Source organism: Phoca vitulina, unplaced genomic scaffold (genome assembly GCF_004348235.1).
Source record: "Phoca vitulina isolate PV1807 unplaced genomic scaffold, GSC_HSeal_1.0 scaffold1, whole genome shotgun sequence".
Taxonomy (NCBI): domain Eukaryota; kingdom Metazoa; phylum Chordata; class Mammalia; order Carnivora; family Phocidae; genus Phoca; species Phoca vitulina.
The window spans coordinates 42,131,921-42,159,257 of record NW_022589704.1 but is presented as its reverse complement, the minus strand read 5'-3'; the positions used below and the strand labels follow the sequence as shown (position 1 = coordinate 42,159,257).

At 35.8% G+C, this 27,337-nt stretch overlaps 1 protein-coding gene across 1 annotated transcript in view; it reads right to left on the bottom strand.

The window, feature by feature from the left end:
* TMEFF2 (transmembrane protein with EGF like and two follistatin like domains 2) overlaps positions 1-27,337 on the bottom strand; it is a 223,151-nt gene that overhangs the window by 35,428 nt on the left and 160,386 nt on the right. Inside the window, exons 6-7 of the mRNA XM_032405849.1 lie at positions 12,036-12,184; positions 11,240-11,299 (exon numbers count right to left, since the gene is read on the bottom strand). Coding sequence (XP_032261740.1) covers positions 11,240-11,299; positions 12,036-12,184 — 209 coding nt within the window. The remainder of the gene's footprint in view (positions 1-11,239; positions 11,300-12,035; positions 12,185-27,337) is intronic.

Below are 27,337 nucleotides of genomic sequence, written 5' to 3'. Positions count from 1 at the left end.
GCTAGATAATTCTTTGTTGTGGAGCCCTGTCTTGTGCATCGAGGGATGTTTAGCAGCGTCCCTGTCCTCCACCCACTAGACGCAAGCAGTACCCCCTCTCTCCCAGACAATCAAATATGTCTTTAGACATTGTCATATGCCACCCTATTTGAGGACCTCTGTCATAAGGTAATGGTCAACAAGTTTCACTCAAGTTCATGATTTCTGAACTAAAGCTACATACTTGGTCATAGAATCCTAAACCCAGAAAAAAAAATATATAATATTATTACCAAATTTTCCTCATGGGAAAACTGAGGTTCTGAGAGGCTAAATACCTATTTAAGTTTCAAGTTAGCTTGAAGTTAGCTTGCACTAGAGATGAGACTAAGGCAAAAGTTTCTGCATTCCTATTATACCAGCCTCTTTCTTCGACAAAATGCTATTTGCAAGTCATGTGCTCTGAAACTCAAATGGAATTAAGAAATAAATATGACTACTCATGTTATTGGAGAAGAGTTTTGTGGAATTTTCAAAACAAGAGATAACAAACATGATTTCTAGTTGATTTTGGAATAAACTAATAATCTTATTCCAGTGGTATTATTGTCCTGATGATGATGATGATAGTCATGATTATAATGAGGATGACAATGGTTTTCTTAGGGTAACATTACAATTAGCTTTGTTTCCTAAGCATATACCAATTCAAGGCCAAAGTGAACAGCTAAGAAACATGCTAAATTGCAGAAAGCACCCAGCTAGAAAGTTAGAATATAGGCCTGATAATCTACTGAGATAACTGAGAGTTAATGGTTGTTTATTGTTGTTGATGGGGTGTTATGATTACTGTTGATTATCATTCTTATAGAAGACAATGTGGATACTTTACTAAAACTACCCCATAGATAAGCTTCCCTGGCCGGCTAGTTCTTTCTCATGCTTCCACAGCTAGATTTCATTAAAAAATCAGAAACCAGAACAAAGGCATATGTGCCAACCGTGGGGAAGGATGAGTAGCTAGGGACGTGGGGACAGAAGTGGGATTTGCTCAGAGATTATTTCAAACAACTGGAAACCTCCAGCTTCCCTGGGGCTCTTTAAATAACAGAGAAATAAATAGGAAAAAGAACCAGTGGTGCAAGATTTGTAAAATAATTGTGACAGTACATGAACAGTCAGTCGGCAGGAGTGGATTTGGATGTGGACTGCCTGACAAAACACTAATTGCTTGTGGGTTTAAACTCTGTAGACTAATAACATGCTCTTTCTGGAATACTTAATTTCTGGAGGACAAATGGGGCTCCTTTTTAAGCTTCACTTTAGGAGTGACTTTGAAACATTTATTTAAACATTTTTTTTAGTTAGACACTTATTTCCATTATTAAATGAAATTTTTAATGAAATACTCCTGGGAGGAGTTTTCTGATGTATGACACACACAGCTTTGAATCTTAGAAAATGTAAAAGGAAGTGGAGAAACAGTGGATATTTTTTTTAGTGGCGTGGAATGTATTTCACAGGAATTATTAGGTAACACTGTCAAACATTGATAATGCATTCACAGCTCTTCGCAGAACTCTCCATCTCGTTCTGTGTGGGATAATTAATAAATTCACTCTATTTGTTTTATGAAATTAAACATTAACACTGTCACCAGAAAGGACATTTGTTAGCATAAATGCTAAGAATTATCTTAGTAAATACCAAAATATCAAACTCGCCTTCTAAGATTGATTCATTCTTCTTTGTTATTGGTCAGATGTCTGGATTATATGTTAAAGAATGGCCTTCAAAGTTAACTTTGTGTAAAAACTTTTGTAGGTGTCACAGTGAAGAAGGACCTACCTATCCAATATGGCTAATGCTGACATTCTGTACTAATGTTGTCATTTCTAGGGTTACTGAGTGAGATCTCAGAGGAATTCAGAAGTAAGGAGAACAAGATTGCTCTGTACTTTTTGAGAGCACCAGAATGCCTTAAAGTCATGAAAAGCTTCTGGGAGAACAGGCCTTTTACCTTGATTAAATTTATTATATCTAGGAAAAGAGGTAGATTGGACAAGCATTAGCCAGAAATGGAAATGGAAACTCAGACAAAGGAGAATAACACAGGGCAATAGTGAGAGGTAAGCTCTGAGGATGTCCTGGTCAAAGGTATTTATCCTGATTTGAGGGTAGGGGTGTAGTCATTTGCATCTTAGCTTGATACCTTAGACAACTGAAAAAATATATCTTCTATTCAGGCTCATTCATTATGACTGGACTTCTCAGAGAATTCAACTCTAAGAAGAGAATGCATTGGTCAGGGGACCCAAGTCCTCCTGGTAATGCTTTCTCATTGCAAATAAATACACAGATATTGAATTTGGTTAATTTGAGTTCACTGATGAACAACAGCTTACTCTTGGTGTGTTGAAAATTTAGATTTCTAAGTCTACAAGTCCAAATGCTTTTATAATGAATTTAGTCAATATCCAATTCCTGCCCTGTCCTGTCTGAGTTGTCTATCTCCACTGAATCACTATGTCCATGATGTGCTGCCATTGTTGGTTCTCTACCCTAGACTAAGCTTATCTTTCTGCCCTCAATTTCCAACCACTTCCCAAAGCTCACCAGGAACTGTGCTCCATAATCAGCAAACTCCCCCTTATCTTCAGAAGTTCTGTGGAAATTCTCATCTCTCTTCTTACATCCTGAAGTACTAGCTTTCTCCTAGAATACCACATCCCTTGAGTCTTCTCACAAAGAGGCCATATGCTCTCCCCTCTTCTATATCTTAGGACTCAGAGATGGGGGTGGGTGTTGACCTTCTTGGTCCTTATTATTATTTTCAGGTTACTGGATCACCTCTTCCCTTAAGCCTTATCACTGATTTCCATACATTGTTATGCTTGGAGTTTGGCTCACAAGTTAGATTTCTTTTGATTACATTTGAGTTCAAACTAAAAGTCGAAGCAATTTCCAAATGGACAACTAACAAGCTATGGCCCATGAAATAAGTAACAGTGTTTAGAAACACAATTTTTCTGAGAGATTTTTAGTTTCACAGATATTTAAAAATATTTTTAGTTGATTATATTTGTACACAGTCTCTAATCATCAAGATGTGAGAACTGAATTTTTAATGTGCTTGATAATGTGGGTTCATATATTTGAAGCAGATCAGACTCATTAAAAAAAAGCAGCAATCAAAGTGCTCTGGATATTTCATTTTTTTGGAAACTTCTTGAATTCTATTTATTAGTTTTATGGAAAACAGTGTGTCTTGAAATTACGCAGAACATTCGGACATATCCCACTCTTCTTCCAGTTTCTCACATTCGGGCCATACTAATACCACTTTTCCTGGGAATGGAAATAACATGCTTGAGGTAAAAAGGTAAGTTAAGGTGGAGAAATATGTCCCTTTCACGAGTGATATCTAGATGTTTGAGTTCATCTAGCTTTTCCTCTTTTCCTCCTGTGCTAAACAAAACAACAAAAACTGATCATCAAGGAAAGACAACTCTTTTCCTTGATGATCAGTTTTTGTTGTAAGCATTTATTTTGACCTTGATGCTCTGACTCTTCAAGGTGTGGGTGCGTATATGTGTGTTTGTGCGTGCGCGCATGCTTATTGATGATATATAAACATTAGCTTTTCTGAGTGGAAATAATGTTTTCATAACAGACATAAATTCTTATATACCACATTCCTGTTATTTTTGCTTGATACCTTCCCATCACTATAATCACCCATTACACAGGTTTCTTTTAAATAATGAATATGTAGGTCTTTCATACATATATCCTGGGATATAAATGACTAATTTTAAAGATCAAGTAGAAAAGAAACATAAGTGATAATCATGATCTTGCCGTTCTGTCAAATCTTATGTCCTCCTACTAAATTTCTATTTGAATCTCATGTTTTAATAATCTGGTGGTCATGTTTTTTTAAAGTGATCAAACTATACTATACATAAAATTATGTCGACTGGAGGAAAACTGAAAAGTTAGTCATGTGAAAATTTAGACACATCAGTGTGCTGAAGACTTGTAAATGGTAGGTGCTCAATGAATACTTTTTTATAGATGAATCAAAAAGTCAGCCAGAATATCTTGCAACAAGTTGTTATATGTCTTGAGTAGGAAAAAAATAAACCTTTTGTAATTGTATGAGTTCACAAATGAAAATATTTGTACAAAAACTCTGAATATATATTGTATGGACAGACCATAGCCCATACAGTGTGTTAAATTTCCCATAAATAAATTTTCAATTGTCAGACCAAAAATAAAATAATAACAACAGCTAGCTTACTAGTTTCTTGCTAATATCGTCTATAATGTCTTTTAATTCAATCTTTAACCCTAAGGAAGTAGGCTTATTATATCCATTGAACAGATGAAGAAACTGAGGCTCAGAAAGGTCAATTAATTGGCTCACGGTTAAATAATCAAAAGCATGGCCAGTGTTTAAACTCAACCCTGTCCGATTTTTAGCGGTCCTAACCATTAAACTCTCCGCCACACCTTTATGGAAGAGAAGAGTAGATGAGTAACACCTCAAGGTGAACAATCTGTTTCAGGAAGGAGCATTTCAAACAGGAAAAAGTGCACATAAATGATGCAGGATGCATTTATGAACTGGGGCATAAACACAAAGTTTTCCAGAGTCTACCAGGGCCCAAGGCAACTCTTCAGTAGAAAACCTTCATCTGTATTGCAAATACTATTTCTGTGTTTATCTATAACCATGAACATAACATAATATTACAGATGACTGGCTACATGATTTTATGGGGAAAACAATGAAAGCACAGAAGTTCAAGAGAGCAGGAAAAATTGTGAGTTAGAGTTCATGGAAAGCTTTATGAATTTTGCAGCACTCTAATGTAAATCCCAGAGGGGAAAATACTTGAATTGAGACACTTTCCCTCAGAAATCTTGAGAAAATCTTGACATCTTAATTCATTTCTCGAGCTTAAATATTCTAGGCTAGTCTGGTGGCATGGTAATAGCCTGGGCAAACATTTTTATTTATTTCACTGTTGATACCAATATTTGCGCTACATGCTGCTGCCTGCATTTGCTACTATTTATTTCTTTCCTACAGATCAAATTATTGGCCTAGACGTAACATGCTTTCCGGGGAAGTGTTCCTTGTGTTCACGAGCGAATGGAAAAAGCTCCCATTTTAAATGCAGATTTTTTTCCACATGACTGAATTAATTCATGTTATAAATATGATTTGTAACTGCTGGATATTCATGTCGATACATATATAGCGGAAGAGCAATCGAGGCAAATAGTAGATAAATCAAGCAAGTGTTATATTTGCATGGGTGGGTGGTCAACGTGCCAAAATGCTGCGTCCAGTTCTGGGTCAACCACTTAGCTTTTCGGAGCTACCATTTTACTTCCCTTAGTATTTGTAACCCTGTTTTATTGGATTGACCTGAGAGCAAATAAGGTAATGTGAATAGATCTTTGTAAACCTGGAAAGTATCGCACACACCTTTTCTATTAATGTAGGATTACTTGGTAGCAAACACTTCTCTTTGGTTTCTCTTATCTATGTGGGGAAATAGAAAACAGAACAGCAAAACTTAAGAATCAAACAAGATAGTGCTTGTAGGATGCTTGTGAGATACAGACAAATCAAAGAGAGGAGTAACTCTTTGGAGCATTTCACAGCAATGTAGATGTGGCGGTGAAACATTTTTGAGTCTGAAACTCTCAAGGGGTTAACCTCTAAGGTGCAGAGTGGGTCCCAAAGTCTCTAAGAATGTTAGATAGTGACGCTTCTCCCCTGGTCCCATACCATTCACACTTTGCTGGGTTCTGGAATTAGCGATGATGTTTTGAACCTCAGCTCTATCACATACTCCCTTTTTAGTTAATCTCCCTGAACCTCCATTTCTCACCTGTCAAATGCATATAATATCTCCCTCACATTTCTGTCGCCAAGACTGAAGGAGACAGGCCTTTGTAAATTGCAAAGGCCTCCACAGAGAACAAGTTATTATGACAATTCACTTAGACTAGATACCCTTTCAAGATGTCAGTTTCCTCTTAGTGTGAACAAATGAAGAATAATAGGATGGAATTCAGTGGAATAATAGGATGTATGGAATTTGGTTTAAACGTATATTTCTGGTTTCTTTCTTTCTTTAGACCTGAGCTTAATATCTAAATTATTGCTTAAAGATAAGGGAGAGGTTTCTAAAGAGAAAATTTCCTAAAAAAATTAAGCCTCCCTCAATGTTACAAGCAATGGTGAATGGCCACAGTGTAATGCACAATAAGAAGACACAGATTGCATGCATGCCTGTACCTAGACTCAGAGCTGGGGAGACCCTGGTTCCCTCCCAAGGCTGTGGAGATGACTCAGGGCTAACTTTTCTCATTAACTGCTAATAAAAGCAGGGGAAATTTCTTTTCCCCATATAGATACTATAATTTAACATATTCTTTATCTTTATTCAGGCTTTCTGACTGTTCTTCTAATCCAGCTCCTGTTAAACCTGTAGATACATGAGGAAGATAAGCTGAACACACTCCGCCTCCTAGCCATTTCCCTTAGGACTCTGTGTTATTTTTTTCCAACTTGGAAATATACATAAATATAACTCATTATTTAATCTGCCACAGAAAGACTATCATTGATTTACACATATTCTAATGCGATGCTCTAGAATCTTATAAAAATTGTTATAAAAAATCCCCAGCCATGTGAAAAGCCTTGGCTTATTTTATAAAAATCACTATTGAAGATATTATCCATTCTATGTCTTCCAGCTATAAGAAGATCTGTGCCAAATATTTCTTTTGAGAACTGAACATTAGAGAAATTATGTGTTTGGTTTCTGAACTAATTATTTATTCTTTTTTTATCAGGTGATGGAAACCTAAGTTCCATTCTGGCAGAGCCCTAGAATGAGGAGTTCACCTTTGTAAAGCCCAGTGGAGTACATATAGCAGGGACTCTAAATATTTGCCGAATGAATTGATTCAATCGTATTTTCTCTTTTTACACTGGTTACAAGGAAGCTTAGGGCTAAATGCAGTAACTATAATAGTCCATGTTGCGGATATATTTATTTTCCTCTACAGTTCTGCCTTATGCTTTCACTTTCTCTTTAAACGATCTCATTGAATATATTTTAATTATAAGCCGCTACAAATCCTTTCGGAAACTGGTGCAAAATGTCATAAAAGAAAACTCATTTTATTTTCTAGATGATAAAAGACAAAATCGTTTAAATTCATGGTTTGTTTTGTTTTTCGTGTGTGTGTTTATGTGTATGTGTATATTTTTTACATCTAACAATTTATAAAATTAAGTACATTTTCACTGGAAAAATACGCAGCTACTTTTCCTGAAGCATGATCAGACTTTTAGGCAGAAAAGCAGTACAATCAGAAAATACACACACCAGATGAAGAAAAACAAAATGGTTGAACTTCATTTTTTCATTCCAAGACATGAGGGGAAATTTTTTAAAAAAGAAAATGTTGCAGATTTCAAGAGGTATAAAACATTTGCTATTTATAAAATATGCTATTTATAAAAACTTCCAGAAGGAAAGTTTAATATTAGCATTTTGAAACAATGGAAATCCCTGAAAGCTTCAGTTCTGTGGTTTTATAAAATGTTGTTCTCTGAGCCTTTCTGCAAGTAAAGAGAAAGACCTAAATGTAAGCCCAAGTCTTAGACTGATGAAGGGAGAATGACATTAAGTAGCCTGTTTAGCTTATCAGGCAGAGATCCTGTCACTCTGCCTTGAAACAGAGATCCAAAGCTCTTGACTCAGGACTCACTACTGCCTTGGGTCTCATTAAAGAAGAGAGGGCAGAATAGAGACCCAAGTCAAGCACAACCAGAAAGTAATGCTGGCTGGGATGATCTGGCGAATTCTTTGGCTTCCTAGAGTCCGTTTTAGGTCTATCTTGGACTTCATAGCTCTGCACAAGTTCGGTCACCCTTAGTTGACCTCCTCTTAGCCTTGTTGGGGGCATGGCTCTCTTTGTATTTGTTTTTTTGTGAATTGGCCCTTGCCCGTCCTTACTGCAGTCTCTATTTTGTAAATGATATTAAATATGAGACAGAGCATATTTATTTTTAGATTTAGGTTCTCTTTATATTATTTTTCATTTTTGTAATCAGTAATGTGTGGTTTTTGTACTAACATCGTTAAGGTAGGCTCAGACAGGAAAAATAGGGGTGTTGCTAAAGGTTTTTAACCTCTAGTATTAACAACATCTAAAAAAAAACGAGTGTGTTAAGATCTGTACTTCCCTCCAGTGGGAGCGTCCATCGATGTTTGTCTAACAAGGGAAGTGACTGTGACATTAAATGAACTTGTGAGCAGATAGCAAACTTCTAGGAATGTGAGTCACACAGTTTCTGTTTTCCCACCTTGGAGAGTTTTGAAAACGTGAAACAAAAATTAAGAGGACAGTGACATACTGAGTCTCCATTTGGTTCCTTTTATTTTTCCAAAGTTTGTATCCCAAAATTTATGAAACTGCAAATACTATTGAAAGCCTGGAAATGTTGAGGGACGTGGCTATTATTTATATATTGTCTAATGAGGGGTATACATTGTATTTTTAATAAGATTACCGATGAAGATAAAGACATCTAAATTAACTTCCATGGGAGTTTTAAAGTATGTAATCAATGCTTAATTAGAAATTGCAGGCTTCAATTGGCATTATCTTTGTTCCTGTCTTAAATTTGGATTTCAACAAACACGTATTTTTAAACTTTACTTTTATCTTAAAAGTTTTTCTATGGAATTTACTAGATAAATCTGATGTCAAACTAGCCGACCTTGGACAACACTGAGGGTCTGAACAGTTTTCATTCGCACGGATATAAAAACACATTCTCTTTCCTTCTCATGTTCAATAAAGGGGTAAGATAGGAAATAATGCCAACTAAAAGCATTGACATTGAAGGTCAGAAATTATCTCTTTGAAATCAAATTCAAATATGAATTCTTTGGAACAAAGATTTAACTCCCAAACTCTTTGAAAGTGGGCAATCTGTAAATAGGTAATATGAATGACAACGACAGAGTGGTAAACTCCAATATGATATGTAATGTACAGTTTTATAAACTCACATATATTTGCATATTGATGCTAATCAACTTGAAAAGCTTTTTGTTTCAGGGAGAAGCTTGATTTTCCTATGAGGTCAATGACGAATATTTCAATAGAGAAGTTATTCATATAATGTTACATTTTTGAAGATTTTTTTCCAAGTGAATTAGTTTGCAAAACAAGTATAAAGGTATTTTAAGCACAGTTAGTTACTCTTTATATGAAAGGGAAATCCTTATGAAATCTTCAAACACTTTAGGCTACAGTAAAATTAAATATGCCAGGTAGTGGCTTATAGTACCTTCAAGATATAGCTATTGTTTATAACAAAATATAGAGTTTAAATTTGATTTCATTTAACATTTAAAATGTATATTATTAGTTTCAGACCTTGATTTTTCATTATCTTTTATCACTTTAATACTTTCCTGTGGATCAGCATATTTCAAAGTGCATTCTTGGGAATCCTAGTACTGCAAAAGTGCCGCAAAAGCATGTGTTATTTATCAAATAAGTTTGATAAAAGCTATATACTATAAGGAATCATTCAAAATTATTTTAGATGTGATAATAACGTAATTTTATTTAAAAAGGGTTGATATTTTAGAGTTGCAGGCTAAAGTATTTATGAATAAAATGATGCAATTTCTGGGATTTCTTTCCACATACTTTGAAAATGCTGAAAGAGAATGCAGTTGGAGATGGGGCTAGGTTAGTCATGGGTTGATGTTACTGCATTTGAGTGATGAATACATGGGGTTCATTATACTACCCAGCCTACATCTGTGTGTATTTTGTATCTATTAGAACAAAAATAAAAAAAAATAAATAAATAAAAGATGCATATCTCTTAAAGATTTTACAGTGCACACAAGAGCTATGAGGTGTTCTGGGTAAGAAAGTCATTTGTTTATCTGGGCTTCTCCCAAACTTATTGATCATGGACTGTTCTTTTCAAGGAATACCTGCTAATAGCTCTCCTGGACATTTGGGAACAGTTATACAATAGTAGAACTAATGTTTTTCCATGTATCATTGTCCATGATACTTCCAGGCTTCTAGCACATGAATAGTTTTATTTACATGTTGAAAACCATTAAGATAAAAATGAAAAATTAAAAAAAATTTTTTGTTATTTCTAAATTCTGAGAGGTGTGAGGTATCCATAGTATAACATCTGATTAACTTTTTTTCAATTTCATTGACAGTAGTTTTGTATATAAATATGATGTCAGAAATACTGTTAAAATACAATTTCAGAAAAAAATGAACGATAATACATATTTTGAAAGATAAGAGCATTTCTTGACTATTGACCATAAATTTAGTTAGAGCTGTTTAATAGTTGAGTGAAAAGCTCTTTAAAACACAAAACTCCAAATATCATTATCAACATCAATAATTTTACTTTATATTTTTAATCCTAAGTTTTTATAAAATTTAATAATTTGTTAAAATCCTATTTGCATACCCATAAATTATTTCTCACCCTGGAAAAATTATATTAGATAGAAATAATTCTCAAAATAATATTCTATAATAGCTAAATAAAATTTATATTTTATATAAATGCTTGATAATTCTGCATGTCAGAAGCTACATTGTACTTTTAAAATAATAATTTATTTAAATATAAATTATATTTATTAAAATAATAATAAGTTATTATTTTAAAAGTAAGTTACAGATACCTTTTTAACTTTGCATTTAAAGAGAGATAGCCTGTATTATTTATAGCTGTCCTTTCTAGTTATTTTAGAGACTAGCAAAATTTTTTATCGTTGACTTTAATGAAAATTCAAACAAGAATGTTTGCATTCATTACAATATACTGCCAAAAACTACATTAATTTCCACTGATGCCCATTAATTTGATAAATGTTTTGTCATTTGTACCATTTACACTGTCAAAACAAGTTAGTTATATCTTACTGACATTTTTGACAATTGCTTTAACTCTGGCAAAAAAAAAAGGCATTTTATTTGCTTCAAAAAAATTCACTATTGTCTATTGAAAGTTTGAACCAAGCAAGAGAAGATTAGTACATGTCAGAAGTCTTGCAAGATTCAAATTAGGATCAATGGTAAGAAAAAAAATGATTCCCCCAGGACTCTTTTATAGAAGTGCTCATATTCTATTGTAGAAAATATTATAATATACCTGCATAATCCGTTCTTGCATAATGCCCATCTTCAGATTTAGTAGTTGTAGTTGTGTTATCTGTGTTAAAAAAATTAACAATGAAGATTGATTAATTGTTTCCTAAACATCGAATGTCAAATTTATATTATTCTTCTAATAGTACCTTCACTGTGATTAAGGAAATTTTATAACTATAGTTCTAAGTTACCTTTATGCAAAGACATATTTGCATCAATTTGCTTGAGAGCGAATAATAAAATGGTATCAGCTTTCTAGAGTTTGGGGCAAAGAGAAGGTTCACAATTATAACTGAGATAAGGTGGGTAAAGGAATAACAAGTCAAAACCCAAGAAAATGCTTGTTTCTGAATAAGAAACAAAATAAAACATTCTCGTACATCCTGCTTTAAAAAATGTACTTGAAATATTTCTATTGATTCAATACATAAAAATGGTGTCATTTGTTTTTAATTTCAAGGTTTTCTAATAAATCCACAGATTCTTTGCTAAAGACGATTTTGACTTTTTTTTTTTTTTTCCCTGTGCAAGGAGAATGTCTGCTGAATATTGGCTTCTGTGTTTACGGCATTGTGAAGATACAGTCCCGTTATATAGAAAAAGATATAGACTGTTGCTGATAGGCTCTCAAACTCCTATAATCACCACAAATGCTACAGTAGACTTTAGTATCCATTATAAATCAGAACTGTCTTCCGGAAAGGAAATAGCTTGCCTAATAAGGAGTTATCTTCACTTTTCATTTCTACACTAAGACTAAAAACATTCTTTGAAATGAATTTTGGTATGAACATTACCTTGACATCGACCCAACGACATGACTTCAATTTTCTCCTGTTTCTGACATGACGCTTCTTTGATTTGACATGCATTATCATAAGATTTCCCATCAGAAGCACAGAGGGGATTGAAGTTGGTTTGAGAACAGTCGATGTTGCACACACACCTAAAGGAAGAGAGAAATAAAAATGGGTGAAGGGGTTTAATTGTATGGTGATGGGTAGTAACGAGACTTATGATGGTGATCACTTTGAAGTGCATACAAATATCAATTTATAATGTCATGTGCCTGAAACTTGTATAATGTCATATACCAATTTACCTCAATCAAAAAAAAAGTAACATTAATAGTGTTGCTATCACATTATACATTAAACACAGAGTGGAAGAATTGCTAGGTTGGCAACATACAAGTCCACAAAACTGAATTGTATCCTTCCAGGGAAGTTCCTTCATTTTCCTACCAGAGATGAAAAGAAGCACAGAACTAATTGAAAATAATTCAAAAGATTGATAAATGGATAAAAAAAATAAAAAGGGGAAACGCAGAAAATAATCATCAGTAAATCTCTGCCATTGGAACTTTTGAAACATGTACATAAACTTGCATGCTGATGTTGGCAGGATTTGAATAGGCTGAGGTAGCCATGAAAGTCTGCTTTACAATTTCCTCAAATGAGATCTTACTGTGTTACTTTATTCTCAGGATATTTGAATGGTGAGAGCGTGAGGAAAATGATTCAGAGGACATTTGCAAGAAAGTAAGCCAGGAGATTATTTGGAGTGTAATCAGGAGTTATACTTCTTCAGCTACATGAAGATGCACAAGACATGTGCTAAGCGGGAATCTTTGGTGGTCCTTAACTTTTGTGGGGGGGCAGCGCAAAACCCTTTGAGAATCAAATGAAAGGTATGGCTCTCTCTTCAGAAATACTCATACTCACACAAAACAACTTTTTTGCATAAAATTTCAGAGTATTTGTGGGCCGCTTGATGCCTGTCCCATGGATCTCTTTCCCAGATATATGCTATTTTTTCTAATTCTAGTTTTAAGTAATAAATACAAGTTGATTACCACTCATGATTTTAATACTTTTCTATAATATACATACAAATTTGAATTAATGAGAATTAGGTTGCCTGAATTAGAAGAATGAGACATTTTCAAGCAAACTTTATATGACTTTTCCTATGTTATCATTCTCTGTAGACAAAGTAGACTGTTTTCACTCAGAATATTTTTATATGTGTGTAAATATGTTATTGCCTTAGAATATAAACTCATATTTTAGATTTCTATTAATTAATTTTCTATTAATATTTACATTATTTTTCTAAATAGATTATATGCTTCCCAAAGTGGTGAAGCACACATTTTACTTCTGTAGATCTTACTTAGAGCTGGGCATATAATATAATGATTACAATAACAACTAGCTTACTACATGCTGGGTTCTTAACATGCATTGCTTTATTTAATCTTTACAACAGCCATTTTATAGACCAACGATAGCGCAATTATAAGGTCAGAGAGCTAGTAAATTGTGGAACAAGGGCCACCTACGGGTGTGTTAAAGCAACATATAACCCCTTTCCTCTCACCATAGGCTGTGTATTAGAATTTCCTGGAAAACTTTTAAATATAGTGATTCACAAGCAGGTTTCTGGCCCTAATAACTCTGGAGGTAGAGCCTAGGATTCTACCTTCTTAGGCAGTCAGACTGGCACCAGATTCACTTCCTGGGAATCAGTGCTTGATCCATTTGTTGATTAAGTGAGAGAGGGTTTGTCTACACAACAGTGCTTCTCAGAGTGTATTCCTTAGACCATCTGTATCAGAATTACCTAGATCTCTGTTAAAAGTACTGGCAGAAATTGTGCCAATGCACTTAATTTTTTTTTTTTTTTTTTGGTCAGAGAATTGCTTTAGGAACACTTGGTTATTTTTACTTTCGCATGCTTAGGAACAAATAGCTAGGACAAATGGTTACCATCTCCAAATGCATAAGTCATTGAGGAGTGGTGTTCCTACCTCGGTCGCGATGTAGCTACTGAGATCACGACATTGTTACCTGGCCTGATTCTTGGCATCTGAGAGATCTGAGATTGAGAGCTGCCTACATGTTCAAGACTTTTTGGTCCTTTTCACCGTGCATTTGGGGAAGTTACTTTGTAGATGAGCCTTGTTTTCCTTAACAATCTGTAGTAAATAAAGAGGTGAGGAGACGGACATTGTGTGTTTTTTAAAAGTTGGTTCTAATTGCCTTCAAGCCAGTTTACTATTGTTGTGTTAGACTCTGGGGACTATCTCCTTGAAAGACACCAGCATAATTATCTGTTACTAACAGCAGAACAGACAGAAAGTCATATTTTCTCATCTATCTAAAAAGTAAATTATATAGGGTACAAGGGTATCTTCAAATTATTTTTAGTATCTGAGTTTATTAAACTTAATTAGTTCGAAAACCATGCAGGATTCCAGGACCATAGTCTGACACTCTATTGGTAGTCGCTAAATTATCTTTGTATTCCCCGCACCACCCAATACTTTCCATACACTCATCATTCAGTAACTGCATGTAGTAGATAAATAAATGAAATGAATAAATATAGTGACATGATCTTATATTCTTAAAAAAAGATGAAACTAATATAAATCATCATTACTATATTGTCATAAAAACAAACATAGAGTAGCTAACTAATTTTCTTGGCAGATATTAAGTGTTCTCACTGAAATCAGATAATGACAATAATAATAGTAGCTTACTTAATGATAGTCCTATGTGCTTTATATGCCATTACTCCTTTCATCCTTCTATCTCGGTGAGGTAGCTACTATTACTATCTCTATCTTACAGATGAGAAAATTGAAGCTTAGAGAAGTCACATAGCTTTTATGGGGAAGAACCTAATTTCCAATATAGGCAGTTTGATGCTGTTCTACATACTGTTCCGTACAGTGAAAAACAAGGCAAACCCAAATTCCTATTATTAACTAATTAAAGGAATACCTTGGATGACTAGACTTGAAAAAATAAGACTATGTCTACTCTTAGAGTATTTATCGTGATGTTATGAATCTAAGTCATAATGCCTCTTAGTCTCTGTCTTCCCAAACAAGTGATCCAGACTTTTTAGTATCATAGGGATATATCAGTGAATATTCATTTGAAGGCATTCTGAACTAATACCCTGGAATTAGAACAAATAACAAATTGATATGAATTAAGTTAATCTGACTACTTAAGACATCAATTGTTTAGACTATTTTATCCTTAACAAAATTCTACATAATGTTGTTTCTACTTTTTTATAAAAATACAGGTTTTACACACACATACACACACACACATGCACACACACACACACACACACGAACTCTCCAACTGACTCTAAGTTTTAGCACCAAATCTTAGCACCAAGTCACTCCTTCAAAACTTTTAAAGAGCCTGGAATTTTTGAAAGTTCAGATTCATGGGGCAGAGAGATTTTGCATGTTGACACGAGTACACGAATTTGTGTGTGTGTGTGTGTGTGTGTGTGTGTGTGAAGAATGGGCTCTGTGGTGGCATTTACTGCATTCTTAATGTGCCTGTTTATTGGTTCATACCTTCACTTTCTGCAACCTTCTTAAAGGCTATCTGTCTTTTTTACCTTTGAATTTCTGGAACCCAGTAGAGGGCATCATAGCAAGTCATCAATAAATGGTTACTGAATGAATTACTGAAAGAAAGGCAGGATAGACTTGGACGAAGTTAAAGAGATTAGTTATTGTCTGGACATTAACACATAGGAGAAAGAACCAGTGATATGTTCATATAAACTCTCACTTAACTCTGTGCTACTTGGCACTTGAAGAAGGCCACCTGCCTCCTTTAATTTGTGTCCCACAGACAGAGGAGACAGAGCACTAGCCCTTAGCGACCTCAATGACATCAGAATACAGTTGTAAAAGGGACATGTTTCACCATGCAGCTCACTACTTATATTTTGTGGTATTTGGGCACAGTTTTTAAGAACCAGTATAATTTAAACATGGTAGTGACTTGTCAGTTTATTGCTGTTTCAAACCATTGAAAAATACAAGGCTCCAATAAAAAGGTGACAGAATTATCATATACTGTAATGGTGAAATTGCAGGTCACTCTGTGCTTTAGCAGCTTATGTAAATTAATCCAGGGTTTTTCTTTTTACAGAAATGAAAGGCAGATATTTTTGAAAACAGAAACTATCCCTTCTTCACTGCTTTTGGCAAATAATTGCATTATTATTCATTCTGAGAGGAGTAACTAGTTAATTACAGCATGTCACAAGTATTTTATGTGAGCCAAGGATTTGTAAGGCTGAGGACTGCATGGATGCCTTTAAGGGTCTGTGTGTGTGTGTGTGTTTTCTTTCCTCTTCTTCTTTTTCCCAACCTATCTCAGTCTTTTGACATTTTGACACTGCGATTACATAGATCTCTTTTCTTCTAGGCTACAGAGAAAAAGAACCAGCCCTACTTGAAAATAATAATTTTAGGGTTTGTATGTGGAAATACTACCCTCTGAAATCCTTCAAAGAAAATTAACATTGACTGAAAACCTTAGTTCTCTGAATTGTAAGAAAGAAGAGAAGCATCCAATAATTTAAAAAGACCACTTGATGGAGTAAAGAACTGAAATTATAGGAAGTGAAAGGTGGTGTCTACGATGGCCCACATGCATTTATAATTATCTCATGAATATTTTGGGGGCTTTACATTACTTTAGTTCCCTGCCTCTCTTGAAATGGCTCCTCCGAAGGTGTTCAGCAATGAGTTACGGAAACCTTTCCCTTACATTTAGGAATGCCTCATTGTCCTCCAGAGTGTGAGGATGCAAAAGCTGCCAGGTAGCAAATTACTTATTCATGTGTCTGGTGGGTGGCTGCCCTCAAATTTCACTAGATTTTGTCTCATCTATTAAACATGTCTACCACTTGTTCCTCTCCCAAGGTCCTTGACTTGCCCATTCCAAATTTTGTCCATACAACATCCCTAATCAGTTTTAAAGTACCCAATTGTACTGCAGTGAGGATGGCTTTCTGGGTTGTTTTGAACCTTGACTGGTTTCTTTCCCTTGAGCCCGGCTGTCTCTGGGGCTATTATGCAGACCCTTTCTAGCCTGGCCAGAAAATGAGGTCAGGGCCACTGTCTGTGCTCTCCATCAGGACTGTAATGGATGAGCTGCATTATATTAATAACAGTGAAAACAGTGTGTATTTTTCATTCAAGACTCTTGTGATACTTTAAGCCCATTTACTCATTAACTCTCATGTAACTCCTTTTGATGGAACTTGATTATAATTATTTTATCTGTAAAGAAACTACAATTCAGGAATGACTGGGTTGTGAGGGAAAAAATGAAATAAGAGATGTGAAAATCGACTGAAAACAAAAAGCCTATAGAGTGTGGAAAAGCATTGACTGGGAAGTAATACTAGTAAGTCTGCTATATTGTTACTCAGGCGATATATGTGAGCTTGTTTATTTCTTTCTTTTTGTTTTTAAATTTGAGAAGGGCAATCCTTTTAGCTTTGAAATCTAGGATGATGGAATAATGCCCTTCTCCAGACATATTACCAAGGACCACAGTGAGGCTTTCCAAGGGCGACAAGAGTTATCTTGTACATGGAAAAAACTTACTTGCCATTAATATCCATCTCTTTATAAGGAGGTAAAGTATAGAAGTTGGTCTATTAGATGGAAGCTCTTGGGACTATTGAGAAAAAGCCAAGGGCAACAAATAGCCAGTCAATGGATGCCTGAATGAAGAAAAATGAAGCTGAGAGACCCTTCCCTGGGGTGGTGTCAGAACTTTCAAAAACAGAATTGCCTATTGAACAAGTGCAACAATTCCTGGGTAAAAGACTGATGGCCATGTATCAGAATGATGTCTAATACAATAAAGGTAGATGGGGAATGGGACTAGAGCCTGGAATTTGGTATCAGAGAGACCTGTGTTTAGTGGAGGCTTGATCAGTTACTGTATGGCATTGAACTAGTTACTTAACTTCCCTGAGCCTGCGAAAATGGAGCTACTAACTCAAGATTGTGGGGATTAAATGGAATGAGGCACATAAATTGCTTAATAAAGTTTCCGAGAAGTTGTAATTACCCAATAATTATTGGTCATCATAATTTTTGGCTTAGTGGTTTCTAATCTTGGATGCAAAGAAAAATTTTCTGTGGAATAGTTCGACCTTGGGCAGCAACGCAGAGATTTCCACTTAGGAGGTCTCGTGTGAGGCTGCAGTAACTAACTGGAGTTGTCAAAAATACTGCAGGGGATTCTGATGTGCAGATGTGGTGAGCTGCAATTACAGAAAATGCTCTTTCTCACCCTCTAAGACTAAGAGACTTTCTAATTTAGTGTATGTTACATCCATGTGAGAAATTCTGATGCGTTGGGTCTGAGGTAGGACTCAAGCAGCATTTTCAGCAAGTTCCTTGGCTCTTTCTAAGGCAGATAGCTTGCATAGCCTATTAAGAAACCCCAAATATTTTGGCTCCAAAACACCCTTTTCTCTCTCCCCTTCATTCAAACAGAAGGAATTTAATATTCTCATTTAATGTACATGATTCAGTGACCTGCGGTAAAAGGTTTTCCTCCACGTGCTATAGGTGACAGGTATGTGGTGTCAGATGACAGGGACAGGTGCCTACGTGCACTGATACAAAACCATCATTGTTGGAGCCGTTAGCAGAAGTGATTCACCAAGTAAAACCAAGGTAGAGTGGTGGGAAAGGACGTGAAGCTATGGAGGGGCTCCCCTGTGCCAGGCGCTGAGCTCCAACTTCCACAATACTGCCAGGTTCTAATGCTTATGAGATAGGGAGGAAAAGGAGGAAACTGAACCATGTCCGAAGGTGAGAGGGATTTAACAGATCTGGGATGGAGCACATGAAGTGGGGAAATGTGCAGAGGCAGACCCTAACACGGAGCTGGGGAGCTGCAAATAGATCAGTCTGATTGGAATGAACTCTTCTCAACCAAAGTGGCAGGATACAGCACTCTAGACAGATTGTAAAGGGGCTCGATTCCACCTAAGGAGTGTGGCCTTTATCTTCTGCACGATGAAGAGTCCCGAAAGCTTTTTGAGCACAGGGTGATAAGAAGGTCAACATGATGGAAGGGGTGTTTTAGGGAGATTACACTTGCAGGGGAGTGCAGGCGGAGGGACTAATCACCAGGCTATTGCTGTAAACTTGGGGGCTAGATAGGAAAGCTCAGGGCAGCGGTGTTCACTCCAATGAAGAAAAGGAAGAATCCATGGCGCTTAGTGGCTCCATACTTAAGGTGTATTATAACGAGGTACTAAGGCACAAATGTCACCACCATGCCCTTTCTGCTCTACCCTTTCCTGCTTTTTTCCTGATTTGTGTTGTGGTCCAAAGAGGAAACTGATGCGAGGGGCAGCCAGACAGCTGTGTGTGGGACTCAGGAAGGCATGATTTCCTGGTAGGGAGAGTTTTCTTTCTTTGCTGTTGGGACAGGGGCAAACAGAGTTCCATCATGATAGCCGTATCATGTCAGCACCCTTACCTGCAGTTTAAGGAGAATGATTCTTTGTAGTACTGTGTACCCTGCCTGATTCCAGGACTGGTTTAAGACGACTGCAACAAAACTGGCAGCAGGTACCTATTAACGCCTGCTGCCTCGGAGAGCAAACGAGGCTCCCTCCAAGGCAGCAAGTGACCCCACACCCCTCTTCCATGTAGACAATACAGTTGAAGCAGGGTTTGACTGGAGCTCCCTTTTCATGTATCATGCTTGCATTTTTCTCAGGATTATTTTTTTCTTCTTGAAGCAGCTGCATTTACATCTTAAAATAATCAAAGTAAACAATTCTTCTTACTCATATACATTTTTAAAAGCATCCTGAAGCAAAAATCCCTCATTAGCATTATGTGTATGCTCTTGCTCATTAAGCTGGAAAACATATTCAATAACCAAGGGTGACTCTGCGATTACTAAGAAGTGCGGTCTCTCTGACTGGATGGCTCTTACTACACAGCGAAGTCAGAAAGCATGAAAACCCCAGAATAAAAACTTGGAAGTTAAAACAATACAATGAACTCGACATTTGAATAAGGAGACGTACTGAATTCTCACTCGCTCCTTTCTGTCAGGATCCTGTTGCATGTTCTGGCACTTCCCTTCAGGCCCAGCTGCAGGATTCCTACACTCACTTCCGCCAGTTCCATGTTTATATTTTGCAAACTGGCCCTCCGGTAGGCTTGCGACCGACCAAAGACTTCCAGGAATAAATATGTATGAACATCATTACAGTCTAGATTTTCCACAAAACTACAATTTAATATCATACCCTTGGATTTCATACATGAGATATAAAAAAAGTAGATGAATACTAGCTCTGCATTGTGATAAAACTGCTAGTTTGAAAATATTGTCCAATACATTGTTCAGGTGGTTTTCATGATAATGGTTTCAGGTCCTGGCCTGAACTCATTCCATTCATAATTAAAATTTGCATTACATGATCTCCCTTATGCTTATGTCATCCTTTATTTTTCATTTATTAGTCTAAGGGTCAATATAATTTAAATTTGTTTTTAAAATAACATTAAATATACATTATAACATGCTATCAAAAATTTCATTATGTGAATAATGAAAAAATATAATAAAAATATTCACGGGGGGATGCATGGGTGGCTCAGTTGGTTAAACGTCTGCCTTTGGCTCAGGTCATGTACCCGGGGTCCTGGGATGGAGCCCTGAGTCCAGTGCCTTGCTCAGTGGGGAGTCTGCTTCTCCCTCTTCCTTTGCCCCTCCACCCAGCCCATGCTCTCTGTCTCTCAAATAAATAAATAAATAAATAAATAAATAAATAAATAAAATCTTTAAAAAAAATTCATGGGGATGCTATGTTGTAACCCTACAAAGGGAAGGTGGGAAATATGACTGAGGAAGGAGGATGCCCTAACCTTATCTGTAATGTTATGGTTCTTAAGAAACAACTAAAAGCAAATATGCTAAAATGTTTGTATTTGTTAAAACTAGGTGGTGAATGTCCAAGTGTTACATTATTTTTGATAATTTCAAAATAAAAATAAAAATATGAGATTAGACATTTTGCTTAAAATGATTAAATTACCAAGCTTGGTAGATATTTTTTTTCACTGATTTGATCTGGATAATTTATTTCTAAATTATTTAAACAAAATTAAAAAAATATATATATATATGTATGGAGAAATCCCAGTGGAATAAAATCACATTTCTTTGTAAATAACTACTTAAAATTGATCTTCTGTCCGTATAAAAATGACTTTCAAGAAGAGTTTATGATACGAAGAGACTCATCTCTGTGTTTCTTCCTCTCTCCTCATCTTACTTGCTCGCCCACTGAAATGTGAAACTCGTGAACACATGGTGGCATTTTCGTTAACAGGCCCAAGCCAGCATTCTTCATTGACTTCCTGCTGCATTGCCGGTGAGTTTTGATTGCTCCGAAGCAGGGCTGTATGGCAGTGCTGTCGGCCAGGAATAGTCATGAGCTATTCTGAAACCCTTGGGATGAAGGACTCTCAGTTAGAAATGTTTGAACATTTTGCCTTGAAATAAGAATACTGTAGTTTCTCAAAAACATTAAGCTTAAAAGGTAAGAAGGGGAAGGAGGTATGCCTGCCTCCCTGCAGCCAGCTCCTGGGGAAGGTCCTGTTGTTGAAGGTGTTGGGAGGGCTGCAGCCATTGCTGCTGTTCTTTGTTCATTTGTTTTCTTTGCCCTCTTAGGCACATTCATTTTCATTTATCACACATCTCATTTAATTCAGTCTAATCCCCTCAGTGCAGTTGAGCACCCACTTGGTGCAAGGTACGGGGCTAAACATCAGAGACGCCAAGATGGCCCGGGTGATCCCTACTGGCAGCAGAGATCACAACTAAAGGAGAAAAACAAATATCTGTACAACGGTGTCATCAGAGCGAGACTTTGTGGGAGTGAACAGCAATGTTTTGAGAGCACTGAGGAGGAATAATGACTTCTACCTAGAGGCTCTAGGAAGGTTTCATAGAGAATGTGACTCTTGAACTGGAAGTTTAAGGGGGAGTAGAATTTCCACAGATAGTTTCCATGATGACTCGTAGCCAGAGGACTTTGAAATCCATTACTCCACTGAGGATACCTCCCTAACAACTCATTTCTCATTCTTGTCCCTCAGCGGATGCCTCTCTTATGTGTTCATGTATACAGTAAGTGATACATCAAAACATTTTTCTCCTTCCCTAAAACTCTTGCGTCATGTTCCATGTCAGAAATGACGGCATATGTGTCCTCTTTGGGCCCCAGAGCCACAGAGGCTTCTGGAAGTCAAGCCAGGCCATTGAAAGAACCCCACTCAGGAGTCAGGGCTCTGGGGTCTGGTTTGGATGATATCATTCTCCACCTGCTGGACCTCTGGCTGCAGGATACTGAAGGACAAGCTGACCCAGTAAGATGATGTCCAGGGTGGTCAGCTCTAAAATTCTGACACTTTGTTTCCTGATACTCATACTATTAATTATTTCTATTTATCTAGCCCATCCTTGCCTTCCAATCATCCTGCAGTCTTTGCTGCTGCTTCTCTGCTAAAGCCTCTATTAAATGAGTTTGACATTCATAAGAATGCTTCCTTCCTAGGGCGGATGCTTCTGCTACTGGGTTGTTTGCTCTTTCATCATCTATAGCCTTACCCACTTGCCCTCTGACCTGTCCTGCATTACACGTCTCTGCAGCTGAGCCGGAAAAACATGGACTCATGAATTGTGTAATAAGGGCCTCAGCCCACTGTTTGTATCTAATAAATGATGAATAAATAATAGACTTGAATTAAAATCTTAATTCTGCAAGTCGACACATCTGTAAAAGGTGGAAAATAACTTCTGGCTCATAATAACACCTACCCAAAAGGTTTTTCTGAGCATATAAATCAGGAAGAATGGAAGCAACTTCATCGGATATTTGGTGCACAGCAGGTTCTATTGCTTCCCTTGCTCACGGAGAGTTCATTCTTCCTTTTGTATTAAATTAGTCTAGTCCTTGCCAGGCTGGCCACCAAACTACAATATTTTCCCACATACCCTTAATTGATCAACTGCAGATAAGCTTTGACCCAATGTGGATGAAAGAACCACTTGCCATCCATATTTATCTAAAATCTATAAATTGAGGTTTTTTCCTGCCATATTTGGAAGTACAAAAAGATTAATGTCTCTCTCGCTCTCTCTCTCTCTCTTTTTTTTTTTTTTTTGGTTAAAAAAGAAAGAAGCTATCAATAGATAGCATTTCTAATGTATTCTATTTTATTTTATTATTTTATTTTGGGGGGCCAGGGGCAGGAGTGGCAGAGAGAGAGAGAGAGAGAATCTTAAGCAGGCTCCACACTTAGGGTGGATCTGACACAGGGCTCGATCTCATGACCCTGAGATCATGACCTAAGCCGAAATCAAGAATCAGGCACTTATCTGAGACACCCAGGCACCCCTAATGTATTCTATTTTAAAGATGAGATATTTGGCATTGTCCTCTCGATTTTAATATCTTTAAATTTTATGTAACTTTCAAAAAGTAGAAACCTATTTACCTGAATCATTTTAAACTTACTTATCTGAGTTACCAGAAATATTATAAATTCTTGTAAAAGTTTAGAATATCATTATACTGAATAATGCTAAAAATAAGTTAGTTTCACTCCTACCTTTTTTTTAGCCCTTGTTATCTCCGTCCTCTTCTTCCTTCCCTTTCTCTCTTTACTACTTGCTCTCTCTCTAAAGTGTACAGTCTAAGTTCTTAGGAAAACACTTCCTGCCACTGGTGGAGCTTACCATGTAACAGAGAAGCTTACCGTTCAGAACATGGAAAGGTTCAAAATTTCTGCTAATAATGTAGAAAAACATTTTTAAAATATGCTTTCTATTAAGACGATATAAATGCATTGTATTTATTTGCGGAGACAAAATAAATGAAATGAAAGAGAAATGAATTTACTTGCTTTTAAACACAGTAGAAACAAACTCAATTTATAGATTTCAGATAAATATACAGAGCAACATGCAAAAGTAACATTGAATTCTTCTCCTCTCATTCATTTTTTCATGCTAGAGTTATTTGCTAATGGTGCTATTCTTTTTATTCTAATTAAAATGTCTGCATTTCTGTTCTTAAGCATGGCTGTGCAAAATGGTCCTGCTCTTGATTTCATCTCGGAAGGCTTTTTAAGCTGCATAATCAAATGTGGACTTTCTTTTAGTAATAGCGAATGGCCACTACAGGAACACGATTTATTTTTTAAAAGAGGATTTTGAATTACTTCTAAGAGGAGAAATTGTTTTAATGAAACCAATAAGCTATTGACTATAACAAGCACGAGAATTATCGTAAGTAATTACTTGAAACTTGGAAATTGATTCATTATTTTAACTTTGTTGTGACTATTATATATAGTATATATTAGGGATTTGATTTATCCTTACCCATGCTATCATATCCATTTCATAAATTGTCAATCTTCTATCTTAAGTAAGTTATATTACAATCTCTTTGAATTGAAAACAATACTTATTATTATCATATATTATCTTTTATTTTCTTCAAAATAAGTACCTTTAAGTGCCATACTATAAATGAGCATATCATAAAACATAAATAAATCCTATTTAAATAAATCAGCTTATAGTTGATTATAATTTAAAATCATTGAATACATGTATTCTACACCTTTTTCACTTACAAATGATCTACCGAGGTTTGACGGTTGTCAGGCAGGCAGACTTGGGGCTTGCTGAGATCATTATCAGGTACATATCAAGGCACCAATGGGACCAATGCCAACAATCCATACAGGATGCTCTCATTATTCATCCAGATGTTGTATCAGTCAGGGGTCCCTTCAACATGAGCTGGAGTTCAAGCTTATATTTTCCTTGATGAAATGTTAGCCCTAAATAAATAAACTGTTCTGAACTCTAGTTTGGGATTTTTCTAATATGAAAAAAAAAACAACAACACTTTTTAAATGTGAAGTTCTAATCAAGGTAACATAATATAATTAAAAATACACAAAACTTCTAGAAAGAAATGGGATGACTTTAGCTTTGTATTTATACTCCTAGATCAGAGAGTAACTTGGATCACAAGAAATTCAAAATACTGTACTGAGAAAAATTATCAGTAAATAAATTGGAATACCAAGGTATAGAAAATTAGTAAGAGTATATAGAAATTAAAAATAATCTTTTCTGGAACATAGATAAAAAATTAGGGACTAATCCAGAATTAGGACATTATGATGCTCAGAATCAAAACAGCTAAGGATATGTATGCACATACTCTATACTCTAAGTCACCAGGGAAATGAAAGGGCCTCTCAATCGCTCTATTTCTCCTCTGCCTCCCTTGAGTTAGTTCACAGCACAGCCCAGGTGATGCTTTTAAAATGTAAATAGGATCAAATCATTTCCTTGCTCAAAACCCAGCAAAGCCTCCCCATCAACCTTAGAATAAAATCTATGGTTCTTACTATGGTTGATGAGGCCCTGCATACTCTGGCCCTTGGCTACCCCTCCAATTTCATTTCTTGTCCATCTTTCCCACCTTTTCCCTGCTCCAACCACACTGGATTTTTACTGCTTCCCGAACACACCATATATACTTCTGCTACCAGGATACTTCACTTGCTCTTCCCTCTGCCTGGCATGTTCTAAATAATGACCTTTACAGAGAAGTCCTCCTCAACTACCCTATCAAAATCAGCACACTTCCATCTCCGAATCCTGACATTACATTGCATATTTAAATTGCCTGTTTTCTCCACTTCAGTGTGTACTATGTGTAAAAAGCGACTTTGTTTTGTCTACTGCTGTTTTTTTTTCAGGCCTAGAACAATATCTGACACATAATAGGCACTCAATAAATATTTGTTAAATAAATGAATAAATAAATAAATATACTTCTGACTTTAAAATATGCTTATATTTTAGTCACCTAGACAAAGTTTTGATTTGAATTATATGATTAATTAGATCGATGCATATTATTTTGCTTCAATTATCAGGAAAAGTATTTCTGATTCTTATATACAATAAATATTTATTAATTTCTGTTAAAGTTGTGCAGTAAATATTTGCTAAATAAATGGAGTGCCACCATGTACAAGTTATTAGACAATGGTACTTATAAAAAAAAAGAAAAGGCCAACTATGCCTGTTAGTTGGATTGAGTTGTTTTTAACATGTTTGATAGATTTCATGTCCCAAGAATCAGTCTTCAGTAAGGGTAAAGGTCCCCACAGTTTGACAGCCTTAGGCTTCATGCAGTGCATACAATTAGACTTTTCATTATCTATGTACATTTTTGGCAGTGAAATCCATATTATATAATTTCAATCTTTTTTTTTTTAATTGCAATGCTTAAAATGGTGTGGACTCCCCATCTGTTAGAATCTTCTTATTCTGAACAAAAACTCAAATCAACCCTCTTTCTTTTAATGATTATTTAATTTGTACCAACCTTTGTTATTACTATCCTTAACATCACCTCTTCTTTAAAGTATGAGTCAGCGTTTACTGCAGTGGTAGACAATGATTGAAGGCTACTGTCTGCCGTAAGCCTTTGCCAATCAAGCAGTTTCTTCATCCTTAAGTGATTCAATTTATTTGTCTAATTTAAGTAATTTGGTCATTTGATCATTCTGATCTGAATTCCAATTATACTTGTATCAATAGATCTATTTCATTTTAAAGATGCAGCAGTAACCACTGAAAACTGAATAAACCTGGGCCTGTACTGGTTAAAAGTGCTCTCTGTAGGTTCAAAAATTTAGATAGAACAAGGAGACAAATATTTATCCATGTGTTGCTTATATTACACGCAACTATTACTAAATCAGGAGGCATGTTAAATACTGCATAAATATCTTGGAGTGAAAGACTTTGCATTTTCACAGACAATTTTTTTTATTTTACCTATGGTTTCTGGAGACTACTATTTATAGGGTCTACTCTGCAGTAAATGTGGGTAACCAACAAGCAAATGCAACAAGCAATACCTCCTTTTGCTTAGCAAGATTTCTTAGGCAACGGCAATGATCTACTTTTCGGATACATATGTTGTGCCCAGGCAGCCAGCATGTGGCTAGGGTGGTTTTTAGGGAATACTAGGGATTGGACTATATGTTGCTATATAAAGTCATATTTACAAAAATGATTTAAAAAGTTAAATCTGAAAATTGTAACTGTGAGTTGTTGGAATATTATTGTTGACAGAGGGACATTAGGATGTATGAATAGCATTC